The 13571-nt window shown below is 41.9% G+C and overlaps 1 protein-coding gene across 1 annotated transcript in view; it reads right to left on the bottom strand.

The window, feature by feature from the left end:
* LOXHD1 (lipoxygenase homology PLAT domains 1) overlaps positions 1-13571 on the bottom strand; it is a 166911-nt gene that overhangs the window by 88532 nt on the left and 64808 nt on the right. Inside the window, exons 10-12 of the mRNA XM_025428987.3 lie at positions 12884-13044; positions 11787-11873; positions 11214-11349 (exon numbers count right to left, since the gene is read on the bottom strand). Coding sequence (XP_025284772.3) covers positions 11214-11349; positions 11787-11873; positions 12884-13044 — 384 coding nt within the window. The remainder of the gene's footprint in view (positions 1-11213; positions 11350-11786; positions 11874-12883; positions 13045-13571) is intronic.

The raw sequence follows: 13571 nt of genomic DNA, 5'->3' as shown, positions 1-13571 counted from the left end.
CTCCCCCAGGAGACTGTTAAGGGGGGTTGGCAGTGTTTGGGGGCCATGGGTCTGATTCAACCATTTTGACACCTGATTCCATCCAACCCAGCAGACTCTCTGCCTTAGATTGTTCTCCAAGTAGTATGTGTCTTATCTTCTCCAGTAAGATAGCTCTTGTTTGTGAATCAGAACTGAACCCCCTTTGCTTCAGAACTGAAAAGCACCAAATGCAGCCACTGTGGGAGGGACAGCAGCTTCTTTCTTTGTTGAAAATGTACCTTGGAGAAGGTGGACCTGCATCCCTGCACATCACAGCCTCCCTTCCCACTCCAAATAAGCTAGAAAGTGAAATTCATTCATTCACACACTCATTCATTCATTTGCCCTATATCTATTGACTGAAGCCTAGCAGTGCTAGGCACCCTTATTGGACAGGGATTCAGTAGTGAGCAAGAAAGACAGAGTCCTGCCCCCATGGAGCTTCCATCAGATTTGAGAGTGGGTAGGTGGAGAGGAAAGATGGACAGTAAAATCATAATAAATTATGAACAGGAAAGTTTTTTCAGTAATGTCTGCAAGAAAGATCACATAGGAGAGGGGTGCCCCTGAATGGGATGAAAATGGGGAGGGGAGTATGGGGAGAGAGTGAAGAGGATTTAGAGACGCAGAAAAGCTTGCAGCAAGAAGTTGATGTCTGGTACAATGCCAATGATAGGAGCCAGCCACAGGAAGCTCTGAGAGAAGAGGGGGTGAGTAAGTGCAAAGCCCATGTGGGGATGTTCTTCTCTCTGGGAACAGAGAGGGGCCAGTATGGCTTGGTTAGATGAAGTCCAGAACTGGACCAAGGCCAGCATGGTGGGGGTGTGTGTGTGACAGATGAAGGTCAGAAGTGTGACTTCCTTTGTTGTTTTTTTTATACAAGGAGAAGCCATTAGAGGGCTTTAAACAAGGAAATAGCCTGCTCTGTTTATGTTTTAAAGATCGCTCTGGCTGCCATGGAGAGAACTGATTGTAGGGGAAGAAGGAGTGAATCAGGCCAGTTAGCAGAATAATTATAGTTGTCTAAAAAAGTAAGAGGGTGCCTAGGACTAGGGGTTCCCTGGAAATGGAGAGAAGTCAGTAGATTAGAGATATATTTTTGAGGTAGAACCAATAGTACTTGGTGATGGATTGGAAAAGTAATAAGGGAAAGAGGAATCATGGATGACTCCTAGGTTTTTGGCTTGGGCAACCAGGTAGATAGTATTTCCAATAAGAAGTAGGGATGCCTGGGGGAAAGATGGGCTTAGAGACAGAAATCAATGGTTCTGTTTGTTCATTATAAATTTGTGGTGTCTATTAGATATTCATAAAGAGAGACCAAGATGGCAATTGAATATGTGTCTGGAGAGTAAGGATTGTTGACATGACTTTGGTCATCATTGGCACATGGATTCTACTGAAAGCTATGGGACCAGATGAGATCCCTCACAGAGAGGATTATAGAGAGACACCAACATTAGAGGTCAAGCCCAGGAGAAGCTAGCAACTCAGATGAGAAGCAAACAGTGAAGGTGGGGGGAAACATACTGCTGGACATGCTTCTGAAGCCAAGAGAAGGGAGGAAAGATCATCTGTAGTAAAAGCCACTGAGGAAAGAGAGTGACTTTAGGTTTAGCTGCATGGAAAGCACTCATGTCAAGGACAAGAGCAGTCTTAGTGAAATTGTGGAGGGAGGGAAGAGCCCTATAGCAAGAGTTTGCTTTAACCATTTTTATACTACCAAGTGGTAGAACACACAAAAAAGATATGAGACATAAAAAACAATAGCAAAACAGAATAGGAGGTGAGAAAGTCGATATAGTACCTGGATGCCTGGATGTAAACCTTTCAATTAGTCTGTTGTGAAGAGGAATACAAAAGAAAAATAATAGCTGGAGTGGGGTATAAGTTAGAGAAGTTGTATTTTAAAATGTTTAATATGTGAGATACTAGATTATCATAATAAATGGGAATGATCCTGTAGAGAAAAAGAAAATGATAATGCAGGAGGGAAGAATGAGTGAAGTTCTTTAGAGAGGAAGAAGAAAAATGACTAGAGCATAGATAGAGTACTAGCTTTGCTAGGATTCAAGAAACTACAACTATAGAGACTGGAGGAAGAGCAGAGGTGTGGCCACAAAGTCAGTGATAGGTTTGTAGGACAGCCTTGAATACAAATTGAGATATACTGAGTCATATATGAATTTAAAATGAGACCAGTCTGCAAGGCTGCATGTTTTCCTATAGCAAGTCTACAATGACTGAATAGGTCATTTGTTTGGCTTTACCTAGGATAGGGTTTATCTAGGCAAGTATGATAGAGAGATATAAGGACAGAAAAGGTAACAAACAGCAGGTTTAGAGGTAGATTATAATGGCAATCTGAGCAAGGTATAGAGAAAACTGAGTATAAGAAGAAGGTGATAAAAATCAGTGGATTATAGGTCTTGACAAAGTTAAAAAATGTTACAGTAGGAAAAGCAAAACTATGGAGACAGTAAAAAGATCAATGGTTGCCAGGGTTTTGGTGGAAAGGAAGGGAGAGGTAAATAGGCAGAGCACAAAGGACTTTTTAGGGCAGTGAATTTACTCTTTATATTACCATAATGGTGGATACATGTGATTATAAATTTGTCCAAACCCACAGAATGTACAATACCAAGAGTTCTTCACAAGTAAACCATGAGCTCAGGGTGCTAAGGATGTATCAATGTAGGCTCATTAATTATAACAAATGTGTCATTCTGGTAGGTGATGATGATAATGGAGAGCATATGCATGTGCAAGGGAAGGGAATATATGATAAATCTCTATACTTCCTCCCAATTTTGCTGTGAACCTAAAACTGCTCTAAAAAATAAAGTCTATTTTTAAAAATGAAAAAGATATTAAGATATCCCCAGATAAACAAAAACTGAAAAAAAAATCATCACTAGTAGACCTGCCCTCCAAGAAAATTTAAAGGGAATCCTTCACATTAGACATTAGGCAGCAACGAAGAATTCACCCGAAGAGCACCAGGAAAAGTAATGACATAGTAAATATATAGATGGTATCGTATAATATTTGTAATTATTTTCTTTTCATATCTCATATAAAAGACAACTGCATAAAGCAATAAGTATAAAACTTCATTAGGGCTTTATAACGTATACAGATATAATTTGTAAGACAGTGTAACATAAAGGAGGGGGAGGAGAACAAACATATCAGAGGAAAGTTTTTGTATATTATTGAAATGAAGTTGGTATTAATCTGAATTATAAGTTAAGATGTTAATTGTAATTCTCTGGGAAACCATTTGAAAATAAGAAAAATACATATTAAAAGAAACAAGGGAAATAAAATGGTATTCCAGAAAATATTTATTTAACACAAAATAAAGTGGTAGTATAAAAATAGAAGAACAACAACAAAAAAAGATACAAAACATAAAAAACAATAGCAAAACAGCAGGCATAAATCCTGCTATATCAGTATTACATTAAATGTAAATGGACTAAATATTTCAATCAAAAGGCAGAGTGTGGTCATCCTGCAGAGACAAGATGGGTCCTTTCACCACATATTTGCTCATATATCAAGGCTGATGATGTCTCACGTGTACCAAAAGTGAATATAAGATGTATCGTTCACATAATGAAGAGTTCCTGGGAGAGTATGGTAGGTTTCCAAGAAAGTCTAAAAATAGCTTGAGACCCTCCCTTGCATGGGTAAGCACTTGCATGGCTTCAAGTTTCCACCAATGCTAAGGGAGAGCATTCAGTCTTCTTAACAAATTGCTAGATGTCAGGCAGAAAGGGGGAAGCATAGTGTAGTTTGAAAGCTGTCAGCAAACACCAAAAAAGTCACACTATTACACAAAGATTGGCAAAACTGATAATAGATCTAACTACCTGCTATATACAGAGATACACCATAGATTCACAGACAGAAATAGGTTGAAAGTAAAAGAGTGGCTAACAGAACTGGCTTTATCTGAATAGACTTAAAACAAGTGTAAAGATTAAATCAGTAATAAAAAAACTACTCACAAAGAAAAGCTGAGGCCTAAATGTCTTTACCACTGAATTCTATCAAGGATTCAAAGAAGGATTAATACCAGTTCTTTTCAAATTCTTCCAAAAAATAAGGCAGAATGTTTCCAATATTTTATGAGATCGGCATTACCCTGATACCAAACCAGACACAGACATCACAAGAAAAGAACATTACAGACCTATCTCTCTTATGAATATGGATGCAAAAATCCCCAACAAAATACTAGCAAACCAAGTGCAGCAACATAAAGGATTTATACCTTGACAAAGTAGAATTTATCCTAAGGATACAAGTTTTGAAAAATCAATTAATATAATGTATCACATCAATAGAATAAAACACAAATGTAACATGATCATTTCAATAGGTTCAGAAAAAAAACATATGACAGAATCTAACACTCTTTCATGATAAGAAAACTATCAGAAAACTAGGAATAAAAGGAAACTTCATCAACCCATTAAGTCATCTATGAAACATCCACAGCTAATACATAATTAATGGTGACAGACTGGATGCCTTCCTTAAGATCAGAAACAAGACAAGGGTATTTGCTCTCACCATTTGTTTTCAACATGGTACTGGAGGTTTTAGCCAAAGCAGTTAGGCATCCATATTGGAAAGGAAGAAGTAAAACTATCTGTATGCATAGATGACATGATCTTATATAGAAAATCTTTAGGTTTCCATTAAAAACTATTTGAACTAATAAATGAGTTCAGCAAAGTTGTAGAGTATAAGATCAATATACCTGAATCAATTGTATTTCTATTCTTTTGCAATAAACAATCTGAAAATGAAACAAAAAATCTCCATTCAAAAGAGCATAATAATATGATAAATATGATAAATTTAATAAAATGAGTGAGAAACATGCTCTGAAAACTACAAAATATTGTTGAAAAAAATAAAAATTAGTTAAATAATTGGAAAAACATCCCACGTTTACTGACTGGAGGAAGACTTAACACTATTAAGACGGTGATAATTCTCAAATGGATCCACATATAAAATATAACCTCTGTCAGAATGCCAGCTGACCTCTTTGTAGGAACTGAAAAGCTGATTCTAAAATTCATATTGAATTGAAAGGGACCCAGAATACCTAAAATAATCTGGAAAAAGAATAATAAAGAAGAAGCGTTGGCAAGAATGTGGAGAAATTGGAGCCCTCACACACTGCTGATGGGAATGTAAAATAGTGCAGCTATTTTGAAGAACAGTTTGATAGATCCTTAAAAAGTTAAACAAAGAGTTACCATATAACCCAGCAATTCCATTCAAGAGAAATGAAAACCTAATCCACACAAAGACTTATACCTGAATGTTCATAGCAGCATTATTCGTAATAGCCAAAAAAAGTAGAAACAACCCAAATGTCCAACAACAGTTGAATATGATCTAACTATACGATGAGATATTATTTAGCAATAAAAAGAAATGAAATACTGATATGTGCTACAGTGTGGATGGATCTTAAAAACATGCTAAGAAGCCAGACATAAAAGGTCACTTATTATATGATTCCACTTATATGAAATGTCCTGAATAGGCAAATCTATAGAAACAACAACAACAAAAAATAGATAATTTGTTGTCAGAGTCTGAGGAGTGAAGTAAAACACAGAACGTGACTGTTAATGGATACCACATCTCTTCTGGGGGTGATGAAAATGTTCTAGAATTTGATAGTAGTGATGGATGCATGATTTTATCAATATACTAAACCGCCTCTGAACTGTACACTTTAAATGGACGAATTGTATAGTACATGAATTATAGCTCAATAAAGCCACTGTTTTAAAAATTGGATGCTACTGTTGGTGATTCATCTAAAGTGAAGACAAAGTATATCCGGATTGATACAAATCACCAAAAAAGTTAAAGTCAGTGTACAAATTAGTTTCTCAGGAATATACCCACTTTTATTTGGAGATATAGAGACATCTGAAAATTAAATTTGGCCTTAAATCCGTGGGTCTACGTAGATACAGTGTGTGCAGCAAAAGTCTGGTCAGAGCGATGGGCAAGGAGAGACCACCTGTCCACAAAGCTGGCACCAGGAGGGCACAGGAACCAAGGGGGTTGCAAACATCTCCTGCCCCCAACACCACCTCTTCACGGGGCCACAGCCCCTGAACTTAGAGCTTCTCTACCTTCTCCAATCACCTCTGCTAGGATACAAATTCTAAGCCTTCTCAGCCTTCAGCTTTCAGCCTCTGCATAAATGAAGCTGATGCTCTTGTGTTTAGCTCCTAGTGATAGAGCTGGTGGCAGTAAGAGGGATGAACAGCATTAAGGGAGTGAGTACTGGAATGTGGAAGCACAGAAGGGCAGGAGGAACACCAGCCTCGCTTAGTGTCTTAGTCCTGATGAAGTTCAGTTCTGCTTCTTCAGCTGTAGCTATCGGGCAATTCCCAGGAGCAAACTGGGAGGGAATGTAGCAAATCCAGGAGCAAACTGGGAGGGAATGTAGCAAATCCCTTTGCCTGGAAATTCCACTCCTGTTTGTTCAGGAGCACTAAGGTCCATTTGGCTGGAAGTTCTAGGGGCTCCTGATCTCCTCCAGGGGATCCTCCCAGCCACCAGCCATTGAGGTCCCAAGTGCCTTCCTGGCAGGAAGCCTACGGACCATTAAAAATAATTGTATTGTTAGCCATCAGCAGTGAAAGACTTCAAACAGATGGGTAAGTACCAGAGCCTCTTGTACTCTAATTTAAAAATTACACCTCAGCCTGATTAACAAGAAGCTCCTCTTTCCAGCAGTCGAGACCAGTGGTCTCTTGGCCACTCATCAGTGGTGTATAATCATTTCTGTGGCACACGCAGGAGAGCATGCAGATCTCATTGCTTCTAGTGTCTCACAGAACTCCTGAGGAAGGGCAGTGCATCGTAAGCGGTGCCTATGTGGTCTGTGTTCGTCAGTTAGGTCACCCCTCAAAGCCAGATATGGCATTAATTGCTTCTTTGGCCCTTGTTTTTTTTAAATAAGCCAGGAGTACACAATTCAAAATCAGAGAACTGGTAAGTATGTATGTATATCTAGTTATTTGAGAGAGAAAGTGCGTATGTGTGTAAGGGGCACGGGGGTGGAGGAGTGGGGGTGAGGCAGGGAGAGGGACAAGCAGACTGTGTAGAGGCAAGGCTTGATCCCAGGACCCTGAGGTCATAATTTAAGCAGAAACCAAGAGTCAGCTGCTTAACCAACAGAGCCACCCAGGTGCCCTGAGAATTGGTTTTAAATTTGTCCTTATTTTATGTGAGTCCAAGACTTTTCCACTTGAGCAACTGCTAGGAAGCCCTGCACATTATTTACTATACCCTGGTACCAACTGGGGAAGTGGGACTTGCCACCAGCGGAGATCCAAATTCCTGTAGAGATGAATGAGGACATGGGGGAGTTCCAAGCACAACAGCAGTTTATGGGGGCCAGATAAAGCATCTGGGAGATAGAATCCAAGTTAACATGGGCCGGAAAGTACTGCCAGGGACCCTCTAGAAGACATCAAACTGCTATTAGAGCCAGGACAGACAGCTCTTCCATCCAACACTGTTCACTAGAGACTTTTCTTTTTTCTTTTTTTTCATTAAAATGGTTCTTTAAGGGGCACCTGGGTGGCTCAGTTGGTTTAGAGTCTGCCTTCAGTTCAGGTCATGATCCTGGGGTCCTGGGATAGAGCTCCTGGACAGGTTCCCTGCTCAGCTAGGAGTCTGCTTCTCCCTCTCCCTCTGCTCCTCACCCCAATTGCTCATTCTCTCTCTCTCTCTCTCTCTCTCTCTCTGTCTCTCTCTCTCTCTCAAGCTCTCTGTCTCTCTCTCAAATAAATAAATAACACCTTTAAAAAAAATAAAATGGTTCCTTAATAGTATCACAGAAGACAAAAACCAACAGCTGTGACAGCCTTACATCTTTACCCTGTTTAAAATGTTACATGCACATTTACAAGTATAACCTATAGACATGCTCTTCCTCCTCACCAATCTCTCCTTGTCTGTCAAATCCCTACTCAGAGAACACCTAGCTCAAATGGCACTTCCTCTGCAATTTCTCCCATGATCTTGGGCAGAAAGTTCATCTTCCCATTGTGTCTCCACAGCATTCTTTCACTAAGTCCTGCCAGAGCCACATTCAGAATATCTCCTGAATTTTCCCTCTCTCTAGCCCATTCTTGCCCATTTCCAGTACCTCTTCTTCTCTCCTTGATGACTTATTAAAGATTTGTCCCTAAACTCCATCCTCCACACATCCATGAGACAGGCCAGGGAAACTGTTGGGAAGAAGGAGCTAGAAGGACTTCCAGGATGGGGTGGGGTGTCACCCAGGTCATGAGAGGGTTGGGAGGCAGGAGCCCCAGCCAGAGGTAGGGTGTGTTGCTCAGAAGAGCTTCATGTGATGATCCTGAGTGAGGTACTAAGGTGAGGGGTAAGTAGGTGGGGGGCAGTGATCAGCAAAGTAGATGAAAACTAGGATGGGGGTGAGGGGATTTTGCACATGAACATTGAAAGAGGCAGATCAAAGGCTCTGAAGTTTTGATGTGCAAAAAAATTACTTGGTATGCTTGATGAAGATGCAGATTCTCAGGTATAGCCCTCAAAAAGTCTAATCGGCATCTCTGGGGTGGAGTCGAATTGTGTCTCCCCCCATCCCATTCATTTGTTTAAGTCCTAACCCACAGTATCTCAGAATGTGATGATTTGGAGGTAGGGCTTTTAAAGAGGTGATTAAGCTAAAATGAGATCCTATGGGTGGACCCTAATCCATATGACAGAAGAAGGGATTAGGGCACAGACAAGGGCACACTAGAGGGAAGACTGTGTGAGGACGCAGCAAGAAGGCTGCCATCTATAAGCCAAAGAGAGAGGCCTCAGAAGAATCCAACCCTGCTGACACGTTCATCTTGGACTTCTCTAGAATTGTGAGAAAATGAATTTCTGTTGTTTAAGCCCCTGGTCTGTGGTATTTTGTTATGGGAGCCCGAGCAGACTGATAATACACTGCCCTAGAACAATGGTGGGAGTTGGGGGTCTGAAGGATGACCAAGAGACACATTATACCATCTTCATTGAAATAAAAAAGTAACCAGAGATGGGATTGATCCGGGGCTGAGGTGACATCGTGAGATGGTGTGAGCCCCAAGTCTGAGAGTGCAGAGGGAGGGAGTCAGGCAAACATCCTCCCCCTGGTCCCGCAGTCTGGGAGGAGGAAAAACAGATTTGGAGGGACAGGGTAGCCAGGCTTCCGTCAAGGTAAAGAGGAGGTAGAGGTAAAGAACATCTTGGGCATTCTAAGTAAAAATGGTAGATTTCTCTCTGGGAAAACTTCACTAAAATGACAATGTACAGATGTTTCCAGGACTTAACCAAATGAAAAAAAAAAGTTTTCATTGATAAACCTAGGTGATAGGGACAACACAGATAACAGCAGCAAGATTTTGGGAACTTGACAGTCCCCGGAAAAGCAAATAATACCTTGGCACAGTGGTTCCTCACCAGCAGCATCACCTAGAAATCTGTGAGACAAATTCCTGGGTCTCACCCCCGACTTCCTGAATCAGGAACCCTGTGAGTGGGGCTGAGTGCTCTGCGTTTCAACAAGCCCTCTGGATGATACAGCACATGAAAGTTTGAGGATCCCTGATATACCAGACCAGAGAGAATGGCTCAGAGCTGTCAAGTGTGAAATTTGAGAGGCAACCAGCAAAAAAAGGCTCAGGAATGAAAGGTCCAGGTAATTTCAGAAACAGGAAGTGAGGAGCTAAAGTCCTGAGAATTGGTTAGAAAGAGCAAGGAGGTGGTTAGGTCCCAAGACAAGCCCCCCCCCACTTGGTTCAAACCTGCAGGCTCAATTCTGGCACACAAAGGGGACAGATCCATAAGAGCAGGTGTATCTCTGCCTCGATGGACTATATTATTATATCATACCCCATTTTGGGGAAGAATCCTGTTACCTACTTGTTCCCAGGTAGAGGACTTCTTTGTTGCCACAGAAAATATTACCAAATTTGAAAAGACAGTGTAGAGCCCCTGACCCAGGAGCCGGAAGACCTTGCTCTAGGTCTGACTCTGTCTCAAACTATATAATCAGGACAAGAACTCCTCACTTGCCTGAACTGCATCAGGATATTTTAAAAGCTTCTGAACCCAAATATTCTATGGTCACATTTTTAATTAAAAATGAAGAACCACCATAAAGTTGATGATAGATACTGCCAATTGCAAGCATTGCCTAATCAGACTAATAGGTGGGGTGATTTCTTAGTAGATATTTGCTCTGTGGGGTTTCTATGTTTTTGAGCATTTACTTCTATTTAAATCATTTTAACAAACATATACAGAGCTTCTACTGGATGTACAAATGTCTGAGAAGTGACACTATCCAAATATTTAGAAGAGCTATCAGGACTATGGGTGATATTGTTTTCTATATATTCTTAACTCTTTGCAATTTTACAGTATTCCTACACTTAAAAAATTAACAGCTGCCACAGTGATAGCAAAGATGTTAATTATGTTAAGTGCCAATCCTGATCAATTACTAATGTCTGCTTGGAGTGCTGTATTGAGAGCTTTGAAACTCATTTCAGACTCAGCGGGAGAGAAGGCTGTGATCACTCTGTAACGTCTGCCAAGGGAAAAGGACAGGACATGTGCTGTGTCTTTGTCTATTCTGCTACTATAATGTGGAGGCAAAATGATCTCCCTTTACTTCTTTGAATGTGGAAAATGGACCCCAAATTAAAAGCTTAGTTCCTCTCCTATGAGCCTTAATTAGAAACAGAGGACTCATCTGGGGCAGCCAATCGTGGCTTCTAGATACAGCTTTCCTTTTGGGGGAGCGTCTCACACATAAATTGAAGAGAATGCTTCTTTAACGTCAGGAAGGCTGTGGAGAAACCTTGCTCAGTGGAGGTTCCTCTCATCCCTCAGCCACCTGAAGACCCATACATGTCACCTCCCTCCCCCACACCCACCACCACAGGCTCTGGCATCACAACTTAGAGATGCCTCCTGCAAGCCTGTCATAAGGCTGGGAACTACTGACTGCAACCTGGCATTTGGAGGGGGCCTGATGAGGTACAGTGGACAAGACTCGTGGGCCAGACCCCCACTGGCATGCTGACCAGGAGTTCTACTGCCTACCTCGGGATGGAGAGCTGGTCAATACTCACTGCCCATTATCCTCCGCACTGTTGGGCCCTCTGCAGTCATTTCTCTCACAATCTCATTGTCATCTTCATTGGCATCCAGCCAGCGATTACAGTTGAAGTTATACTTGTCCTTGGTCAGAGTGTTCATTAAGGTCATCTGGAATGAAGTTCTGGGTGAGCAAGGGGGTGTACCAGAGATATACCACACCCTGGGGTCCCCGTTCTGCTATCTCCTCAAAGGCAGGCCAAGGCCGCCGTCCCATAGAGATGACTCTTATGGAAGATGGAATACCAGATTAACATCTATCCCTTCTGCTCCCTGGAGACCCATGCTTGCCTAGCAGCCAGGTGCCTGGGGAAGCATACAAGTCTCCTGAACACCTGAGCATTTTCTCAGTCTACTTTGGAGATTCTCTCCCCATCAGGAAGTCCCCGTGTCCTATGTCCAAATTCAGGTTTCACTGTGAGACCCATGGTTACCCACTCCCACTCCCAACAGACACAAAGGCAAACTGACGAGACAGGGTCATTAGAAAGGGACCACTCTGGTTCCTCTCCCAACTACTTCCCAAGCCCCAAGATGGCACACTTCACCTTTTCTAAATGCCATCCAGAACCAGGGCTCCTTCTGTCATGCCATGCTCGAATCTTGTAAAACCTGCCAAGATCTGGGAGCTCAATCTATGGGGAGAAATAACAAGGTTAGGGTAGACATAATCCAGTAAAATATGTTTATCCTCACAGCTGACCGCCTGCCAGGAGGGCACCCACTCTGGGCCACATCTTCAGCAGCAAGGATGGCTTTGCTTCAAGTCCCCCTCATATACTTTATCCTCTCATGCCTTTGCAACCAGAGGCACATGAGGGCGAGACAGCCATGTAGGGCCTAGGTTCGGTCTGGCCTGGTGAAACCGAACAAAAATAACTGACCCACAGTAGGATCCAGAATAAAGAAAATCTTCCAAGCAATAAACTCCCAGTAACAAAACCCATATGGCAGCCCTGCAAATTAGCACAGGCCCACAGCCCCAGGGCTCCGCTGGGCACTAAAACAGACAAAAAGATCAATACAGCAGTCGTGCCCTTTCCCTAGGGGCTCACAGTCTAGCCAGGAAGACAAATACATGAAGAGCAATGAACTCAGTCTATAACAGAAGCACCAGTGGGGTGCTCTGGGAAGACAGCTGAAAATTACAAATCATTCTCCCCTAAAGGTCAGAGCACACTTCTGTTGGCAAAACAAACCTTGCTCTAGTTATATATGGCACCAGAAATTTAAAGCTAAATTTCTTTTAAGATATTCTACTATTTACACTTTCCCTTCGATTTGCTCCTCACTCTCTCATTCACTCCAGATCAGGTGACTGGACATTAATGTGCCTGGAACCTCTGTTTGACAATGATTCCCCAAGTTTCTAAGCTCTTCAAGAACATCCATACCTACTTCTTTCTCCTAAGTTTGGTTCTGAAGTGTTTGATTCAGGTGAAGGGCCACAACTCCAAAGTATACCCCATTCAATCAATAGATCACTCTGGCACCTCTTGCAGGGCCCTGAATTTCTTGTAGCACCCTTTTGTCCTCAAACTTGATTCAAAATCTGGCTTAGAAAACCATTCTCATGACAAATACCTTTAACATCCCTTCCTCCTTCCTCCTTCTTCCCTCCCACCCCATTGCACTTCTCTCCTACCCTAAATTTCTCAATTATGCCTGGTTTTAACCACTTGTTGTTGGGATTCAGGAGAATCTCGTCCGTTCGTCCCTTCTGCCCATAAATCTGGATGAAGATGGGAGAGTTGGTACCAGCTTTCTTCAAGTCGGTTGTCCAGACCCATAGGGACCAAGGAAATTCTGCAGAGACAGGTCAAGTTGCCCCATAAACTTTAAGAATAAAGAATTTTTCATGTTACCAGTGGGGAAGAGAAGCAAATACAGGTGTTCAGGACTGAAGTGCAGATCATATACAGGTATAGTGCTCACTCTCAGAAACTCACCAGAACAGGTGCCAATATTAGGGACCCAAGGATTCCTTGCTATTTGAAGAAGGGTACCTCAATGTTCCTTTTAATGGCAAAAGCCTATAAGTATGTTTTAGATAAGGAAAAGAGCTCCTTGTTTCCTATGTATACTGTGTACTCCTATACTGTGTATAGGAGTGTACTGTGTTGAACCATCCGGTTTAACATCTAGCCCATCACAGAAGCTTATCAAATTTGGGGTCACAAGGGAACCAGCCTTGGTGCCAGGCATATAACTCTATGTGGCCTACACCTTGGAGAAATGAATTTCCCACCAGGTCCATCCCCTTCCTCTCTAGAGAAGAACTGAGAAGCAGAAGCAGACCCCTTCAAAGTGGAGTTCTTGCCCAGGGGTCTGAC

This window comes from Canis lupus, chromosome 7, assembly GCF_003254725.2.
Source record: "Canis lupus dingo isolate Sandy chromosome 7, ASM325472v2, whole genome shotgun sequence".
Classification (NCBI taxonomy): Eukaryota; Metazoa; Chordata; class Mammalia; order Carnivora; family Canidae; genus Canis; species Canis lupus.
Note: the sequence above shows the minus strand (reverse complement) of the source record. Positions and strands in the feature narration are given on the sequence as shown.